Source organism: Panthera uncia (assembly GCF_023721935.1).
Source record: "Panthera uncia isolate 11264 chromosome C1 unlocalized genomic scaffold, Puncia_PCG_1.0 HiC_scaffold_3, whole genome shotgun sequence".
NCBI lineage: Eukaryota > Metazoa > Chordata > Mammalia > Carnivora > Felidae > Panthera > Panthera uncia.
Window position 1 is genome coordinate 43,820,699 of NW_026057584.1, and position 19,376 is coordinate 43,840,074.

The 19,376-nt window shown below is 39.0% G+C and overlaps 1 protein-coding gene across 3 annotated transcripts in view; it reads right to left on the bottom strand.

Moving 5' to 3' along the window:
• MFSD6 (major facilitator superfamily domain containing 6) overlaps window positions 1-19,376 on the bottom strand; it is a 79,804-nt gene that overhangs the window by 46,906 nt on the left and 13,522 nt on the right. For 2 of the 3 annotated variants that reach the window (XM_049615315.1, XM_049615317.1), the window contains exon 2: window positions 4,473-6,081. In XM_049615315.1, coding sequence (XP_049471272.1) covers window positions 4,473-6,019 — 1,547 coding nt within the window. In that variant the 5' untranslated portion in view covers window positions 6,020-6,081. Of the gene's footprint in view, window positions 1-4,472; window positions 6,137-19,376 lie in introns of those variants that run through there. The other variant, XM_049615316.1, reaches the window with a different exon arrangement.

Sequence of the window (19,376 nt, forward strand, 5' to 3'; positions counted from 1 at the left end):
CAGGGTAGAGACTGAAGAGGGCTGTGCGGAGAGCCACAGTAGCTGAGCACTGATCTGCCTCTGAGGAAAGTCCCCAAAGCTGGGAAAGATCCACCTGAAAGGACTGAAGAGAACAGTTGCCAAAACTCACAGAAGACACTGCAGGAGCTAAAAAGAAGGAAATGCCCTGGATTTTTTCCCTTCCTCCCTCCCTCCCTCTAGTCCTCCACTTGTGCCTCTCACCAGCTTGGTGGTTAGCAATCTTGGTCACACGATGAAATCAACCAAAACCAACCAGGGAACTTGAAGAAGTGTGAATGCCTGGGTTCACCCTAGGGAGCCGTAAGTAACAGGTCTGAGTGCAGCCTGAGCAGCAGGAGTCCTGAAAGCATTCCTCCTATGTCTGCTGGTTGAGAACTACTGGATGGGCTGAACCCACGCAGAAGCCAGGAGACCAGGTCCTGGGAGAAGCAGCCTGCAGAAATCAGCACCCTGCCACGGAGGGTGAGAATAGGATCTGACAGCCAGCAGATCTAGACTTAGCTAATATAATGGTAGAACAAGGGAGAGGAGAAGCAGCGAAACAAGTAAATAAACACGATCTTCTCTAAATCCTTCAATGGCAGGCTCGAATTCCGCCTCCTCTGTGAAGGCTTCCCCGAGCACCCCACCTCAACAGTAGTGTTTCCTCCTTCTTATAATGCTGATTGCTGTTCCTCCAATGACAAAACTTCACGTCCTATGTCCTGTGTCCTCAGCTGGTAGCCCAGCGTCTTGTTCTCTGTTCTTGGTCTTCTTGCACCAGGAAAACCTGTGCTTTCTTCCTCTTGCTGTTTGCTTCTTTCCCAAGCTGACTGGCTAGCTCGTTGGGATACTTAGCTACTATTAAGTAGTAATTAATGGCTAAGCATGGTTAATCTATAACCCCTTCCAAATGACATTTGAATGGCAAAACTGACCTTGAGTGCAAGAATTTTAGGGCAAAGTCAGAGTTGATTGAGTAGATTTTTGTATCCCTTAAAATTTAAACAAATTTAAATCAAATAACATACGTGATGGCCTAATACTGGATAGCAATGATTTACAAATTTACAAATGATTAATTGCAATGTATTTTGATCTCAGCTCTACTCACAGCTGTTAAAACATTCAGCAGCATAAATGTATCCTTAAGATACATTTATATTTCTAGTTAAAGAAGTCTAGTTATCACCTTTACATAAATTAGCCTAGAAATATACTTGCTGTAAATTCCAAAGTCATGTGATTTCACATCAAAAGAAATTTACCTCTTTTAGTGGAAATAGTCAGCATTATCCTATTTGCCTGAGAAAGCTACTTTCCAGAGAAGAACAAAATCCAAGATCAAAACCAGAAATCACTTCTGTGTGTGTGTGTGTGTGTGTGTGTGTGTGTGTGTGTGGTTAGACTGATAGTTTATCCCCTGAAAAACTGGACCCAAACTGTGTAACTATTAAAATGCTAAGTACTTCAAAAGTGGACATGTTATTTTATTATTTTTTACAATATTTTTCTTCTAATGTTTATTTATTTTTGAAAGAGAGAGAGACAGACAGAGTGAGAGTGGAGAAGGGACAGAAAGAGAGGGAGACACAGAATCTGAAGCAGGCTCCAGGCTCTGAGCTGTCAGTACAGAACCTGAAGCAGGGCTTGAACTCACAAACTGTGAGATCATGACCTGAGCTGAAGTTGGGCACTTAACAGACTGAGCCACCCAGGTGCCCCTGGACATGCTATTTTAAAAAACTGTTTTCTGGTATGATATTTTTCTTCATTATGAATCTATATTAAAAAGTTGTGGAAAATCCACTTTGGGCTACATTAGGGTATTTACCATCTTTATGGTGGTTCAGACTCCTAAAAACAAACAATAAGACAGTCAGAGTATTGAAAAAAAAACTATATGTGCATACATAAGAGCCACAGGGAGATCCCTCCTTATGATCCTATAAGGAATACATAAAAGACTATCAATTCATAGAAACATAATCTCTTTGTCAACTATTGACTGTATGGCAGAATTCCAGTGAAATGTTTACAACTGTCATCATCACACTTTCAAGCCCCCAAATCTCAATCACCACCACCTGACTGGGCTCCCCAAATTCTCATCAAAAGAAACATATCTGGGCGCCTGGGTGGCGCAGTCGGTTAAGCGTCCGACTTCAGCCAGGTCACGATCTCGCGGTCTGTGAGTTCGAGCCCCGCGTCAGGCTCTGGGCTGATGGCTCGGAGCCTGGAGCCTGTTTCAGATTCTGTGTCTCCCTCTCTCTCTGCCCGTCCCCCGTTCATGCTCTGTCTGTCTCTCTCTGTCCCAAAAATAAATAAAAAACGTTGAAAAAAAAAAATTTAAAAAAAAGAAACATATCTGTTTACTTGAACAGTGAGCATAATCTCGCTACAGCTATTAGGATCTTACAAAAGTAGTGAGGATAATACATTTAATGGACAGAATCAAAACCCAAAAGAGGTAAATGACCACAAATTAATGAATGGAATCCCAGGAGACTCTTGGGGGCAGCAATGTGACCACAAGAGCCTTTTTCTTCCATCACATCATTAAATAAGAAAAGGAAGATGTTTTCTGTACATAAAAGCCAGAAAATTAAGGTTAACTGAGCTGTAGGTTTTTAAGTAATAAGTAACTAGTAATGCTCAGGAAAAAAGGAAACACAACTAAAAATGCTCAGGAAATACAAGGGTAAGTTTCATGTAATTACCAAAATTAGTAGTAAATCTCCCAGGATTTTATCATGAAAATATACACCTTAGACAAAAGGCAGAGACAGAGAAGAAACTTCTTTTCTTAGCATGTGAGAAGAGCCTAACAGTTTTTTTGAAAATAGAATGCACACTCATACTCTGTACTGAGTCAATATTCAATTATTCAAATTAATATTCAATATTCAAATTAATTGATTAAACCATGACATCTAGGAACACCACTCACTCATAAGGCCTGAGTACCTCTCTGGGAATAAATGACTGTTATTTTTTTTTTTTAACATTTCACCCACCCCCCCACCACCCCAGGGGGCCAGAGGGGAGGAAGGGAGGCCCGGGTGGCCTCGCCTCCTGCCCACACGTGCCCAGTCCAAATGACTGTGATTTTAAAGATGCTATTAGTTGAGGAGAGAAGTCACTCATACACTCCTGCTGAAGACAAGTATCCTATGCATCATGGTGAATCCACACAGCTCAGAGAATGTAAACACTACCTGGACAAAGTTAAAGGACCTTCCAAGTCTTTAATATTCTAAGACTCTTTTCACATTGGACCCACTGAATATGCCTTGGGGACCCTGTGGGTCTGGGAACCATCTATACAATGCTTGGCTTTGTTTAGTGACAACAAAGGGGTCAAAGATTTGAGAAACAAAAGCAGTAGGACACAGCCTCCCAAAGCAAAAGCAACCAAACAAGAAAAAAATATTCACAATTGTTTGGGGGAAAAGAATGATTCTAGGTTGAAACTTTAAATCAAATTACTTAAGTTATTAACTAATTAAAATCTTCAGTTAATAGAAGAGAAAGGAAAGGAAAAAAGGTCACTGTTTCTCAAATCTTGTCAGTGCCTATTTCTCCTTTTTAATTTCTCACAGAAATAGATTTAATGATTACCACACAGACACACGCAAACACGTGTGGTTGCTCTCTTTCAGTCATAGCAACTTCAAATTTTAGGGTCAGACATGCCATACTTTTCTACTTAAGAAGGCTTAAGTGTAGCTAGCTGTACATTTTAGACCAACAACAGAGAAGAAAGACTTATAAAGAGCAAGGTACTGTTCAATCAACTTCAGACAAACATTAATGGTGAGGAAAATTACACAAGAAACAGCAGGCATTTATAGATTTTTTTTTGGCTAAAAAGATCATACGGGAAATTTAGGTGAAAGAAAGATTTTTAAATGTCCCATGTCTTCAGGGCAGACAAAAATGCAGAGACTGATGTAATAATCAGGGAAAAAAATCATGTAAGAATCTTCTCTATGTAGTATCATGGATTAGGGATTATGATGGGTCATATCACAGCCTAATTAAATAATTTGGATATCTTCATAAAACACCATATATAACAAGGGCTGAGAATAACTGAAGGCTGAAAAAACCTAATCCACTTTATCCACTTAAACCCTCCTTCACAAATGCCTGGGACAAGTGGACCCTTCGAGGTCCACAGCATAATCTAGTTCACTACATTGGTGCTCCTATACCTGAAAACATTTATTCCAAGAGCCTCCTGGCATACAAAGAGGAAGCAGCATTTTTTGTTTGTTTTAGATAATCCAAGTAGGTTCATTACTTCCTTCATTTTGTTTGTATTTTGAGGAGGAAGAGCAACAGGAAATCTCATTCCCGTTCCAGCCTTACCCCAACACAAATTACAGTTTCTATGTGCTAAAAAGAGCTGTGAACTAAAAAGATGAGGTTCAGTTGCTGAGGGGCAGCAATAATAAGCATGTTCTTACCTGATATGGCCAATCAATTCAATAAGCTTGTGACTAAAAAAATAAGCTGTCAGCTCAGACACATGACTCAGGACTGAACAGACCCCAAAGAGAGTTGTAGTTCCATTCAAGTCTTCCAAATGCCAGTAGAGAAAGGTGAACACAAAGCCATATCCAAAACCCATAAACCATGCCACGAACAACACCGAGCCATACTGCACACTGCAAAGCAGTCTGATTAAGTCCCAAAAGTTGAAGGCTTGTGAGTGGCTTGTGGTGGTTGGTGTCTCCTCAGAGGACTCTGTAGAGCTGTTTCTCTCCACTTGAGGGATCTCCACCTCTTTTCCTTTATTTTCATTGTTTTTGAAATGGTTGTAGCGGAACCGGAACTGAGTGGCAACAATCAAAGCCATGGTCATGAGAACCCCAAAGACAATAAAGACGATCTGGTAGTTCCGATATTCAGGGGGTTTACACCCCTTTCCATCAATGATCACTTCTATGTGTGTGTAGTCAATCCCAATGCCCACAGACAGCATCGCCAGGCCCCAGCCCAGGGAGCCCCACATACGCTGCAATCCATAGCGATCTCTGTGTTTTCCCAGATACTGAAGTGTTACAGTGTCCACAATGGTGACAGAAGAGGCACTGAAAAATTCTCCTATTATGACAACTACCAATATCACCAAGAATATAGCCTCAACTTCTTGTTGATCATAAACAAGAGTGACTTGATCAGAAGGTAAAGATTTGGTGGTAGTGACAATAGCGGTGGTCGTCTCTCTGGTTACATTTCCCAGGAAGGCAGGGGTTGCCGTGCTCGGATTCAAGGTCAAGTCCATAATATGGTCAGTAATTTCATCTGTCTGAGGTTGTGGGGTGGGTGCACTGGTCTTGTTTGGAGCTGTCGAAAAGATGACAGTTTCGGTGACATTGGGCTCTGTTTCTAATATCACTGGCCAAGTGGAAGGGAGCAGGCTCCTTTTCTCACGCATTCTTGGTGATGTGGTAATGGAAGAATTGGTTGGCGGGATAGTTAACAGATGACTTGAGTTGGTGGGACGAGACGTTGGGGGAATCTTTGGTACACATCTCAAGGTAGCAGGTTTGACAAATCCAATGCCCAAGTTGAATAAAACCCAACACAAAAGAGAAAAGAGGAGGACAATTTTGCCTTTTCTAAAGCGATCTGCAACTACACCCCAAAATGGGGCACTGCAGAATTCAATGAAGTATCGGATACCTACTAGCAATCCACTCTGGCTTGGTGACATTCCCAGCTGTTTATAATACACAGGCAGAAGTGGGTAAAGAGAGCCATATGCAGAGTAAAAGAAAAAATAGAAGACCTTGGATATCAGAAGATCATTGTTTATTTTAACACAATGTTTCTCTATCCAGTCTACTTCCTCCTCAGGAAGAGCAGATGTTTCTGTGGAGGTGGGTGTTTCATTTGAAGGTGGTTCGGGTTCCCTGGAAATACCATTAAAGGGATCAGCAAGCACGTATTTTCTCTTCTGTTCCTCTTCATCATCGGTTAAGATGGCAACTTTATCATCTGCCGCCATGGCTTCTCACCACCATCAGAAAATTTTAAAGTTTTGTGACTTTCAAAATTTTTATTGTTGATCTGTAAAGTAAAATTTAAAAGATGGCTTAGTATGAAAATAACATTTAAGCACAGAGCTTCATCTTGCAAGAAACTGAGGAGTTTCAAACTACTAAAAATAATAATTATGAGAGAGAATTCTCCCATTTGTCACTTGCAGTCATACAATACTAAAAAAGAAAAATAGCTTTCAAAACATCAAATACTCTTTGTGGCCACTGACTGACAAATTACATGTTCTAATGGCAAGTTTATGGCTCCGGTTCAATCTCAAATCTTTTTCATCGATGTCTAGTGAAAATGTACAAATGACAGGGATTATGTCTAAACCAAATATAGAGAATTGAAAATAAATAGTCCTTATAGTTTATTGGTTTTACTTTTCAAACAAATTCAATGCACTATGAGGTACAGAATTTTTAGGAAATAAAGGTAGCTACAACCATTAAGTTTCTATAGAAAAGTAGAAATAAGCTTTTAACCACAACCACAAATGTAATGAGAATGAGGGAGCAAAATGCACATTTGCAATTGGAGTTGGTCACTACAGCCATGACAGATACCCTGGTAAGGAGACAGTCCTCACACTGTTTATACTGCATATGTTTCTCCAGCTGTGCTTTTATGGATTATAGTTTTTAAAAATGTCAGGAAAAAAATGGCAGATACCATTTATTGAGTGAGCACTTACTCTATGCCAGGCAACACATAAAGATCTTTAAATGTATTAATTCATACTGATCACAAAGTCCCTACTATCTTCTCCATGTTGCAGATGAGAAAAATGAGGCATGGTGAGCTTAAACAACTTGTGTAAGTGGTAGAGTGAGGATTTGAACCCTAATATTATGGCTTTAAGTGTGTGCTCTAATAACCACAATAAACTGCCAAATGTTACATTCTGGGCAATAAAATGTTGCCTTTTTATAAGACAGGGTGTTTCATACAAAAGATAAGTAATATATCAATAGTATAAATTTATAGGAACTGTGCCACATTCCACCAGAATTTCCCTTTCTTCCATTATACAGAGAATTAAAGAGCCAAAAGGTCCTGCTTGCATCAAGATCTGTCATGCTGCAATGAATATATTCTGATGTAGGAGGCATATACATTAAATACGTATTACTTCCTTTCACCTTCTAAGCCAGAGAGAAATAACTTCATTTTGCTACCCCTTGGAATAGATCTTGCTTTCCCTTTTCCCAAAACGAAGACTAACTTTCTGAAAATCTTCCAGAATCATGCCTGTAAACATTTTAAAAATAACTCCTAGGCAGACAATAGAAACACAACTTAATGAGACCCGTGTAGTAAGTCAACTTATCTTTTACCCCCAAAAGCCAGGTGTCAAAATAGCTGTTAAGTTTTGAAAATGTTTGTGTGTTTCTTATGTTTAGATTTAAGAAAATTTTTTATTTGAGGTAAAATTCACATAACATAAAATTAACCATTTTATGTAAATGATTCAGTGGAATTTAGTGCATTCACAATGTGGTGTCGCCCCCACTAGTTCCCAACTCATGTTTTTCCTGGAGTGAAAGGGACCTTTTTTCCCTGCAAAACTTGAAGGAAAAGCAAAATCCAATCTTTTGCTGTCCAGCTGAAAGACTTTCCTCAATGTTCTATATTTATTTTTTTCATCATTAGTGCTTTCACCCATCCCAGTCGGTTCCAATTCCATCTCATCACCTGAAAATAACAATAATTCTCCTTTGGACTTATTTTCTAAATTATTTTCATTTCTGAGCTCAAACTTTAAAAGAAATATTTGTTCTTTTTCAAGTGTATAAAATTTCATGGCACTTCGGGGTGAAGATGGCAGGTTGTGTACATCTGGCCTCCAACCCTAAACCCCACTAAAATGACCACACACACACACACACACACACATATATTTTTAAAGTCAAAATCCAATAGTCCAAGCTAGGAGAATTAAAGCGCCTGTAAATGGAAAAATAAAATAAGATTCTGGAAGCCAGAATACAGTTAGACAATTGGTAAATAACTTAGTAGACCTAAGAAAACAGAAACCTTGGCTGACAGTGGAATAATTTATTACTCAGAATCCTTCAAAAGCTCATAGGTTGGCCATATCAGGTTGAAGTGCAAGGAAGTGTGTGTGTGTGTGAGTGTGTGTGTGTGTGTGTGTGTGTGTGTGTGTGTATGTATAGAGGCAGGGAGGGGAGGCTGCTGTCAATGGAGTTGACTGAAAATCTGAACACCAACTCAGGACACCCAATCCCCTTCTCCACTCCACGTGGCTCACCAAACAAGTAGAGGTTTTTTCCTCTGGAGAGGATAAAACAAGTTCTGTTGTCATACAGAAATAGCTGGAGTTGAGAGTAGGGGTACCATACTGAAAACAGGGCAGGAAGTGAACATATACATGCTGATTCCAAGCCTTAGACCTGTCCCAAATCTCCATCCCATTTCTCTCAGAAGGTTCCCAGAAGCTGGCAAGGCTTTCATCCTCCAGGCAGGAAACTGGAAGGTTCTTCTCTGGAGATGCTGATACTGAAGCCTCCCTAACTAAACATCCCACCAAATCCCTCTACATGGAAGCCCAGCATCATCAAGCCCTGTCACTAGATATGATCAGTCACCCAGAATTATGACATTTGAGGAAAGTATCTTACATGAAAGAACCATGGGGACGCCTGGTGGCTTAGTTGGTTGGGCATCTGACTTTGGCTCAGGTTATGACCTCACAGTTTGTGAATTCAAGCCCCACATTCGGTTCTCTGGTGTCAATGGAGAGCCTGCTTGGGATTCTCTGTCCCCCTTTTTCTGCCCGTCTCCCACTCATGCTCTTTCTTAAAATAAACTTAAAAAAAAAAAAAAAAAAAAAGAACCGAAACAAACAGCAAAAAACAAAAAAAAACCAAAAACAAAAAAACACATGGGGAAAATAGGAGCTATGTGGGGAGGAAAATACTTCTAAATATGTTATCTTCAGCAATAGGAAAAGAAATGCAACTATGAAAAATAATACATATTTTTAAAGAAGGAAGAGGAGGGGAATGAAAGGAATGCCTGAATGAAAAGTTATGGAAATGTTTTTGTGGAAAAAAGAGCATAAATGTCAAAGTAAGGGATGATATAAAAGAAAAATTTGAGGCAACTTCTTAGAGAAAAGAAAAAGAACAACAACAAACAGATCTTCCACTTCACTTCATATACAAAAATCAATTCCATATGGACTGTATATCTGAAAATAAAAGACAGGGGCGCCTGCCTGGCTCAGTTAGTAGAGCATGTGACTCTTGGTCTCAGAGTTGTGAGTTTGAGCCTCATGTTCGAGTAGAGTTTACTTTAAAAATTTTTTAAATAAAACATAAATAAAAGTAAAAGATAAAGTAACATAATTTTAGAATAAAACAGAAAAATATCTTGAAGATTTTAGGATAGAAAAAGACTTATTCATAAATGCAACAATACAACATATTCCCAAAATGGCTAAAATAAATAGGAAAGATAATACCAAGTGTTGGTGAGGAGGCAAAGCAACCGGAATGCTCACAGATTGCTGGTAGGAATGTAAATGGATACGCTACTTTGGTAACAGTTTGGGAATAGCTATCAAACCTGAATGTATACCTGACGACAAGTCCTAGATACGTATTGAGTAGTAATCTATTCACCAAATGATATCTACAAAAAATGTTCACGGCAGAACAATTTTAATGGCTCAAAACTGGGAACAACCTGTCTACAGCAGAATACACAAAGTATGTTATATTCACATAACGAAATACTGGATAGCAGTAAAAATGAACAAACTACAACTTCATGCAATGACCAGGATGAATGTCACAAACGTAATATGGACTGAGAAAAGAAAGAAGCAAAAGAGCACACACTGTATGATTCCATTTATACAGAGTTACAAAAGCAGGCAAACTAACTGATGGTATTAAAGTCAGGATACATTTTTGCTTCCAAAGAGATGAAGTAGACACACTTTTCCATACTGCTCCTGCTGAGTACAACTGGGACATTATATATAAACCAAATACAGAAGACTCTGAAAGACAGACAGAAGGCAGACCTGCTAGGGACCTCGGTACCCAAAGAACATGGGGATGAGTGGGGCTACAGAACTTGGAAATACCAATGAATGCAAACCAAAACCAACCAACCAACCAAACAAACAACAAAAACCAAAGTCCTCTCTGGCTTAAGGATGAGGGAAAATGCAGCCTAGAAAAAATAGAAAGCTTTAGGTAGTAACTGCTCTACTCCAGCCAAATACCACAGAAGGAGATCAGGGTAATGTGGCCTTACTCCCACCTCCACCAACAAAGGCTGCACAGGAGCCCAGACTTCCACCCTCACCAGGCTACAAGAGGGCACCTCAACCCCTAAGCTGAGGTGGCATCAGAGAACACCAAGTAGGGCGCTGGGACTTTCATCACTGCTAGGTGGTGATGAGATCATATCCCCACAACAGCATCAGTGGAGAACACAGGGGGATCCTGGACTTCCACTCCCACCTGTTAGTAACAAGATACCCCTACCTTTCCCACCTGAGGTGGTGTCAGAAGAGGTCTAATAGAGACTCATGACTTTTGCCACCACCCAGCACTACGGTGTCAGTGGAAGCCACACGGGGAGCAGTAACGAGGCATTCCTATTCCTTCCAGCCAGGAAGGTATCGGTGGACACCTAATGGGGTGTCAGAACACCCATCTCTACATCACAGTAACAAGGAGCTCCTTCACCCTCAGGTGTCATGAGGGGCTGAGTGGGGAACCTGGACTTCTACTTCCATCTGGCAGTGCTGAGGCAACATCTCCAATTCCCTTGCTAGAGCATGTCAGAAAAATCCAGCTGGAACAGAAGGCTTAAATACAACCCACAGTTTCATAACATAATACCCAAAGTGTCCAAATTTCAATAAAAAATAATGCATACCAAGAACCCACGAGACTTCAAAAAATGCTTCAGCAAGTGATTACAAACACACTTAAAAAAATGAAAAGAAGAAAGCTGAAGCACAGAAATAGAAAGTCCCAGCAAAAAATGTAATATATAAAGAGAGACAAAATGGAAATTTTAGAACTGGAAAAGACAATAACCAAACTATAAAAAACTCAATGGATGGACTCTACAGCAGAATGGAGGAGAGAGGGAAAATGAGCGAACTGAAAGACAGAACATAGAAATTACATAATCTGAACAACAGAGAGAATAGACTGGAAAAAAAAATTAACAGAGCCTCAAGGACCTGTGGGATCATGAAGATTGAACATTCACGTCATCAAAGTCCTGGAAAGAGAAGAAAAGGGCACAGATGAACTACTCAAAGAAATAAAAGATGAAAATTTTCAAGCTGGCAAAAGACCTACAGATTCAAGATACTGAATGCGCTCCAAACAAGAGAAACCCACACCAAAACACATCATAGTCAAACTGGAAATCAAAGACAAAGAAAAAATCTTGAAAGCAATGACACAGGACTCACAACTTACCAATATTGGAAAAACAAATGATAGCAGATTTCTCATTAGAAACTATATACACCAGAAGGAAGTGGCATGATATATTTTGTGAAAGAAAAGAATTATCAGGGTGCCTCGGTAGCTCAGTCGGTTAAACATCCGACTTCAGCTCAGGTCATGATCACACAGTTTGTGAGTTTGAGCCCCACGTCAGGCTCTGTGCTGACAACTCAGAGCCTGGAAGCTGCTTCAGATTCTGTCTCCCTCTTTCTCTGCCCCTCCCCCACTGGCACTTTGTCTCTCTCCCTCTCAAAAATAAACAAAACATTAAAAATATTTAAAAAAAAGAATTATCAACCCAGAATCTTATATTAAGACAGTGCAAACACCAGAAAACTACAGACCAATATTCCTTATAAACATAGACACAAAAATCCTTAGCAAAATATTAGAAAAGAAAATTTAGCAATATATAAAAAGAATTGTATACTTTGACCAAGTGAGATCTATTCCAAGGATACAACGCTAGTGCAATATTTGAAAATCAATCAATGTAAATCCACATTAAGCTGAAGAAAAAGAGTATCATAATGCTGTTAGTCAATGCAGAAAAAGATTTTGACGAAATTAAATACTCACTCATGAAAAGCCTCAGAAAAACAGGAAGATAGGGAAACTTCCTCAATTGGATAAAGATCATCTACAAAAACGTACAGGTAACATTACACTTAATGGTGAAAGACTTTTTTCTCTAAAGGAGCAAGGCAAGATCATCTGGTCTTACCACTCTTATGCAACATAGTGTTGCATATTTCTTTCTTTTTTGTTCTGTCAAAAATCAAATGGCATTTCAATAAGGACAAAAAAGAAAACAAAAGGTATACAGATCAAAAAGAAAGAAACTGTCTCTATTTGCAGCTGACATGAGACCATGTAGAAAATATCAAGAAATCTACAAAATCTCCTAGAAAGAAGAAATATTTAAATATAAATTGATGCATAGGACTATATGTTAAAAACTATAAAATGCTGATGAAAGAAATAAAAATCTAAATAAATAGTGGGGGCCTGGGTGGCCCAGTCATTAAGCATCTGACTTCAGCTCAGGTCATGATCTCACAGTCCGTGAGTTCGAGTCCCACAATGGGTAAGCTCGAGCCCCACTTTGGGTGAGCATGAGCCCCGCTTCATGTGAGCTCCGCTTCTCTCTCTCTGCTCCTCATTCACTTGCGCCCCCTATCATAAATAAATAGGTTAATTAATTAATTAATTGGAGAGACAGACCACGTTCATGAATTGGAACATTCAACACAGCAAAGATTTCAATTCTCTTAAAATTTATAACAGGTTTAACACAAACCCTACCAAAATCTGAGCAAGGTTTTTTTGTTTTTGTTTTTGTTTTTGAAAGAGACATGATTATTCTAAAATTTACATGAAAAGGGAACAAGAGGGGCGCCTGGGTGGCTCAGTCTGTTAAGCGTCCGACTTCGGCTCAGGTCGTGATGTCGCAGTCCGTGAGTTCGAGCCCCGCGTCGGGCTCTGTGCTGACAGCTCAGAACCTGAAGCCTGCTTCTGATTCTGTGTCTCCCTCTCTCTCTCTGACCCTCCCCCCATTCATGCTCTGTCTCTCTCTGTCTCAAAAATAAATAAACGTTAAAAAAAATTTTTTTTAAATAAAAAAAAAAAAGAAAAGGGAACAAGAATAGCTAAAGCAATTTTGAAAAAGAAGATTTATTATGGCTACACAGTAATCAAGTCTATGTGGCATTGGCAGAAGAACAGACACACTGATCAATGGAACAGAACAGAGAGCCCAGGAATAAATCCACCCAAATATGCCCAACCGATATTTCACAAAGATGCAAAAACAATTTAATGAGAGAAATATAACTTTTTCAATAAATGGTGCTGGAGCAATTAGACATCAATAGGCAAAAATGAACATCAACCTAAGTTTCATGCCTTTTATGAATATTATTAACTCAAAATGGATCATGGATTTAAATGTAAGATGTAAAACTACATGACTTTTAGGGAAAAAACCTGGGAGAAAATCTTCAGGCTCTAAAGCTAGCCAAAGAGTTCTTAGACCTAACACCAAAAGCATGATTTATAAAAGGGAAAATTGATAAATTAGATTTCATCAAAGTTTTAAAAATTTGTTCTGTAGAAGTCTCTACTAAAAGGAGGAAAAGACAAATTATAGACTAGGAGAAAATATTTGCAAGACACACTCAACAAACGGCTAGTATCTAGAATATATAAAGAATTGTCAAAACTCAACAGTAAAAAACAAAAAACAAAAAACAAACCCCAAATAATCCAATTAGAAAATGCACACAAGACATGAAGAGACATTTCATCAAAGTGGAGATACAGGATATACAGATGCATATAGATAGAGGAAAAGATGTTCATGGTCATTAACCATCAGGGAAGTGTAAATTTAATGAAAAGGTATCATGACACATGTTAACAGTGGCTAAAATACAAATAGTGACAACATCAAATTCTGACAAGGATAAAAAAGAAACTAGATTACTCCTACATTGCTGGTGGGGATGTACAGCCACTCTGGAAATAAGTTTGGCAATTTCTTAACAATTTAAACATGTGACTACCACATGACCAAGCAACTGCACTTTTGGGCACTTATCTCAGAGAAATGAAAAAATTTCACACAAAATACTAATACACAAATATTGATAGCACAGGGTGCTTGGGTGGCTCAGTCGGTTGGGCGTCCAACTTTGGCTTGGGTCATGATCTCACGGTCTGTGAGTTCGAGCCCTACATCAGGCTCTGTGCTGACAGCTCAAAGCCTGGAGCCTGTTTCAGCTTCTGTGTCTCCCTCTCTACCCCTCCCCTGCTCACACTCTGTCTCTGTCTCTCTAAAAAATAAATAAACATTAAAAAAAACCCAAATATTTATAGCAGCTTTATTTGTAATACCCCCAAACTGGAAATAACCAGATGCCCTTCAATGGACTAGTTCAACAAACTATGGTACATCCATACCATGGAATATTATGCGGCAATAAAAGGGGAACAAACTATTGGTTCATATAATAACCTGAACAGATCTCAGAGAACTGTAAAGAGTGAAAAAAGTCAATCTTAAAAGATTACATACTGTATGATTCCATTCCTGTATCATCCTTGGAATGATGAAATTACTGAAATGGAGAACACATAAGAGACTTCCAGGAGTTAAGTAGGGAATAGAGGCAAGAGGAAAGTGGCAGAGTGGCTACAGAAGGGAAGCATGAGAAATCCTGGTGGTGACACAGTGTTCTGTATCTCGACCATATAGATGTATCCTGGCTGTGCTACTGCACTAAAGTTGTGCAAGATGTTACCATTGGGGAAAAGTGAGCACAGGATACACAGGCCATCTCTGTATTATTTTTTTACAACTGTATGTGAATCTACAGTTATCTCAAAACAAAAACCTTAGTTTTAATAAAAGTTTTCTTTTTAAAATAGTAGTTACCCTTGGGGGAGGTAGTGACTAGAAGGTGCTCTAGGGTGCTGATAATTTTATAGTTTTTGATCTGGCTCTTTATTATATGGATGGGTTCAATGTGTAAAAGGTCACTGATTTGTATGATTTTTTTCAACAAAAAATGAACTTGACCTAAAATCTGAAGAAGAAAAAAAGAAAACAGATGAAAGTAGGACAGAAATGACATGACAAATATAGGATCATCCAGAAAGTCAAGTATCTACAAACATTAGAACTCCAAGAAGAGAAAATAGAGAAAATTAAGAGAAGGAAATTTTTTTAATTTGAGAAAATTTCTCAGAACTGAAAGCTATGAATTGTCTGACTGAGGCAACCCACTGAGCACCAGGCACAGAGAATAAAACAGACCTGAGCCAAGGCACATCATTAAAATTTCAGAACACTAGGACAAACAGATGACCCCACAAAGTTTCAGAGAATAAAATGTGTCACATACTAAGGATCAAGAACCAGAGATGGCTTCAGATTTCTCAACAGTAACACTGGAAGCTATAGCCAGCTAAATTATTATTCAAGTTTCTAGGTGAAATAAAGAAAGACATTTTACATATGCAGTTTCTCAAAAAAATGTACCTCTCATGTTTCTCAGATTGTGTGTGCCCCGCCCAAAAGGGGGGTGGACTAAATGAAGAAAAAGACAGGGGATATAGGACATTAAAGACCTGATGTGAGGTTGGCACCCTGCATTGGGCTCTGTGCTGACAGGCCTGGAGCCTGTTTCAGATTCTGTGTCTCCCTCTCTCTCTACCCCTCCCCCGCTCATGCTCTGTCTCTCTCGGTCTCAAAAATAAATAAACATTTTTTAAAAATTAAAAAAAAAAAAAAAAGACCTGATGTGGGAGACAGGCAAAGGGACACAAGCACACTGGTGACCAGAGATCCCGGCATGACAGCTGTGCACCAGATGGAGAGGGCAGCAGGTCTAGCAGTGGCAGGTCTGAAGGCTCCCCGAGAGCTCTGACAGCAAAAGGACACTGACAGAATAACAAGACATCTGAATGTGTCAAGAGGAACTCAACGGTGAAGAGACTGGGGATGAATTAGTGGTAAGCAGAGAGAAAGTTAGGTAAGCAAAACATCACAAGAAAACAAAAAGTGGCACAGGAAAAAAAAATAACCATAGTTTACTACATGTCTCAGCTATGATTACACAGTCCTACTAATGTAAAGTCCAACAACAGTGGGAAGATAGGAACTGAGAAGATTGAACAGGTATAGAGAGCTGAGGCAGGAAACAAGAGTTAGTCCCATACCTTCCAAGGTGAGAAGACAGTAGATAATGCCTACATTTAAAAATCAAGAGGGGCGCCTGGGTGGCTCAGTCGGTTGGGTGTCCGACTTCAGCTCAGGTCACGATCTCGCGGTCCATGAGTTCGAGCCCCGCGTCGGGCTCTGGGCTGATGGCTCGGAGCCTGGAGCCTGCTTCCGATTCTGTGTCTCCCTCTCTCTCTGCCCCTCCCCCGTTCATGCTCTGTCTCTCTCTGTCCCAAAGATAAATAAACGTTAAAAAAAAAACAATTAAAAGAAAATCAAGAGCTAAGAATATGAGCATTTTATTTAAAAATACACAGATAAATATCAAAATAGTGGCCTAAAAGGCAAGAAAGTAGTTGCCTCTGGGACAGGAAATGAGGAAAGGTATAGAATCTGGTGTTTTACTTTATAAACTTGTTCATTTTTTTAAAAAAATGTTCATCTTAAAAAAAAACACTTTGTATTCTGCTTTAGAAAATAAAAATTAAGGTGTGCCTGGGTGGGTGGCTCAGTCGGTTAAGTGTCCGGCTCTTGGTTTCAGCTCAGGTCATGATCTCACAGTTCATGAAACTGAGCCCTGCGTTGAGCGCTCTCTCTCTCCCTCTCTCTCTGCCCCTCCCCCACTCACACTTACTCAGGTGCACGCTCTCTCTCTCTCTCTCTCAAAATAAATAAATAAATAAACATAAAGAAAAAAGAAATACACAGTCATATGAGCTTTACCTTTACAAAAGAAAGTAATTTAAAGCAGCTACTTGTACCCTTCTATGACAAACTAAAGATAGTTTTCAGAATTGTACAAAATGCATTCTGACTATGAATTCTAATCAGGTGGCCTTTAATTAATTATCTTCCATAAATCAACCACTGAGTCTTTAACAAGGAGGTCACAGAAGGACACAAAGTCCTTTTAAAAGGGTACAAGTCTCTGAATTGTCCACATGATGATGAGAACTGATGCCCAAATGCTAATTCCACGCTGCAAAATATCTTACGTTAGTGTGTTGATTTAAACCTTGATGAGGGACTTTCTTCCAAAGCATTCTTTCCTCTCTATCTTATTCAAATGATTTTTTATTATCATAAGGTTATGCAAGGTGTCTCCTGTTACAGGAGTCCAGATGTTAAGTAGTCCTCAAAGTATAAACAAATGCAAAGTAGGTAAGGGAATGTTCCTGTATTATAACACCCTGTACCTTTATATGAATGTCACATTCAGTAACTTTTATAAGAATTTGAAATCTAAAAATATACACAAACAAAAACTTTCACTTTCAATTCAGGACATTAATGTTTAGACAATATTTTCAGGTTATACTTAGATTTTGAGGAAAAGGAACCAAAATAATCACAGTTATTTTTTTTAAACTTTTTATTTTTATTTACGTATTATTTTAAGTAGGTTCCGTACCCAATGTGGGGCTCAAACTCACAACCCTGAGATCAAAAGTCACATGTTCTACTGACTGACCCAGCCAGGCACGCCCAAAATAATCACATTTAAAACATAGTGACAAAATACAGTTTAAATATATTCATCTGTGCGATCATAGGATCAGGGACAAAAAGAAGCATATAAACGAAAACAACCTCTGTATTTTAGTAAAATTAAAATATGTCCCAAAGTAGTCCATGCTTTGGCTGAATTAGATTACATTTAATTTGCTATAAGGATTGATAGAGCAAGTATAAAGAGCAGTAAAAATATTTATATGTTGGATGAAGTACTTAATCTCTTTACAAACCAAGGAGGGATTTTGTTTATTAAGTAGTTTAACAACATGAACCCATTAAACTAACATTTTGTTTAAACCTCTGAGTCTTAAAGATTTGTTTAAAAGAGGGGCGCTCAGGTGGTTCAGTTGACTGAGCATCCAACTTCAGCTCAGGTCATGATCTCTCAGTTCGTGGTTTGAGCCCCACATGGGCCAGGCCGTCTGCTGTCAGCACAGACAATGCTTTGGATCCTCTGTTCCCTTCTCTCTGCCCTTCCCCTGCTTGTGTGCTGGCTCTCTCAAAAACTAAATGAACATTAAAAAAAAAAAAAAGCTCATTTGTTTAAAAAAAAATGATTTGTTTAAAAGAAACTTTTTAATGTTTATTTATTTTTTAGAGACAGAAAAACAAAGCGTAAGTGGTGGCGGGGCAGAGAGAAGGACACAGAATCCAAAGCAGGCTCCAGGCTCTGAGCTGTCAGCACAGAGCCCGATGCAGGGCTTGAACTCAAGACCGTGAGATCATGACCTGAGCCGAACTCAGATGCTTAACCAACTGAGCCACCCAGGTGTCCCTAAAAGAAACTTTTAAAAAGGAGAGAAGACATTTCAAATAGTACACAGAATTAAAATTTATTAACTTCTCTGGGAAATCTCTATTGTAGGATTGCTGTTAAGCCAGCTTGGATAAAAAGGGCTTTTATTTATTAGGAAAGCAGAAAAGTTTTCTCATTTAGCACTCTCTAATGCTGGTAACAACACAGCCTTTTAAAACCTGGAAAGACATTCTACCAGTACCTACCCTGAGTCATTCAAATAGCAGGTATTTCTGAATTATTGATGACAGGTGATGAAATAATCCTTGTTAAAATTGATAGCTTTCTTCATTATGTATGTAAATTGAAACTGCTTAAACTTATATTGAGTTATCCACAAATATATGAGTATGGAAATGGATTCAACTTTGAGGGGGGAAAAAAACCCTTAAACTTGAATATGTTCTTTGGAATAATAATTATCAAAGGTCAGGGGCACCTGGGTGGCTCAGTCGGTTAAGCATCGGACTTCAGCTCAGGCCATGATCTTGCTGTTTGTACGTTTGAGCCCCGTGTCGGGCTCTGTGCTAACAGCTCAGAACTTGGAGCCTGCTTTGGATTCTGGGTCTCCGTCTCTCTGCCCCCTCCCACTCATGCTCTGTTTCTGTTTCTCTCTCGCAAAAATGAACATTAACAAAAAAAAATTTAAAACAAATTGCCAAAGGTCAGACTTGCAGGCATTATAACGTAGCAACATAACCACAAGCGATGGAGAGGAAATAATCCCTGGATGACACAGAAAGGACATTTCCCTGGCACCATTGCCATCATAACTCAG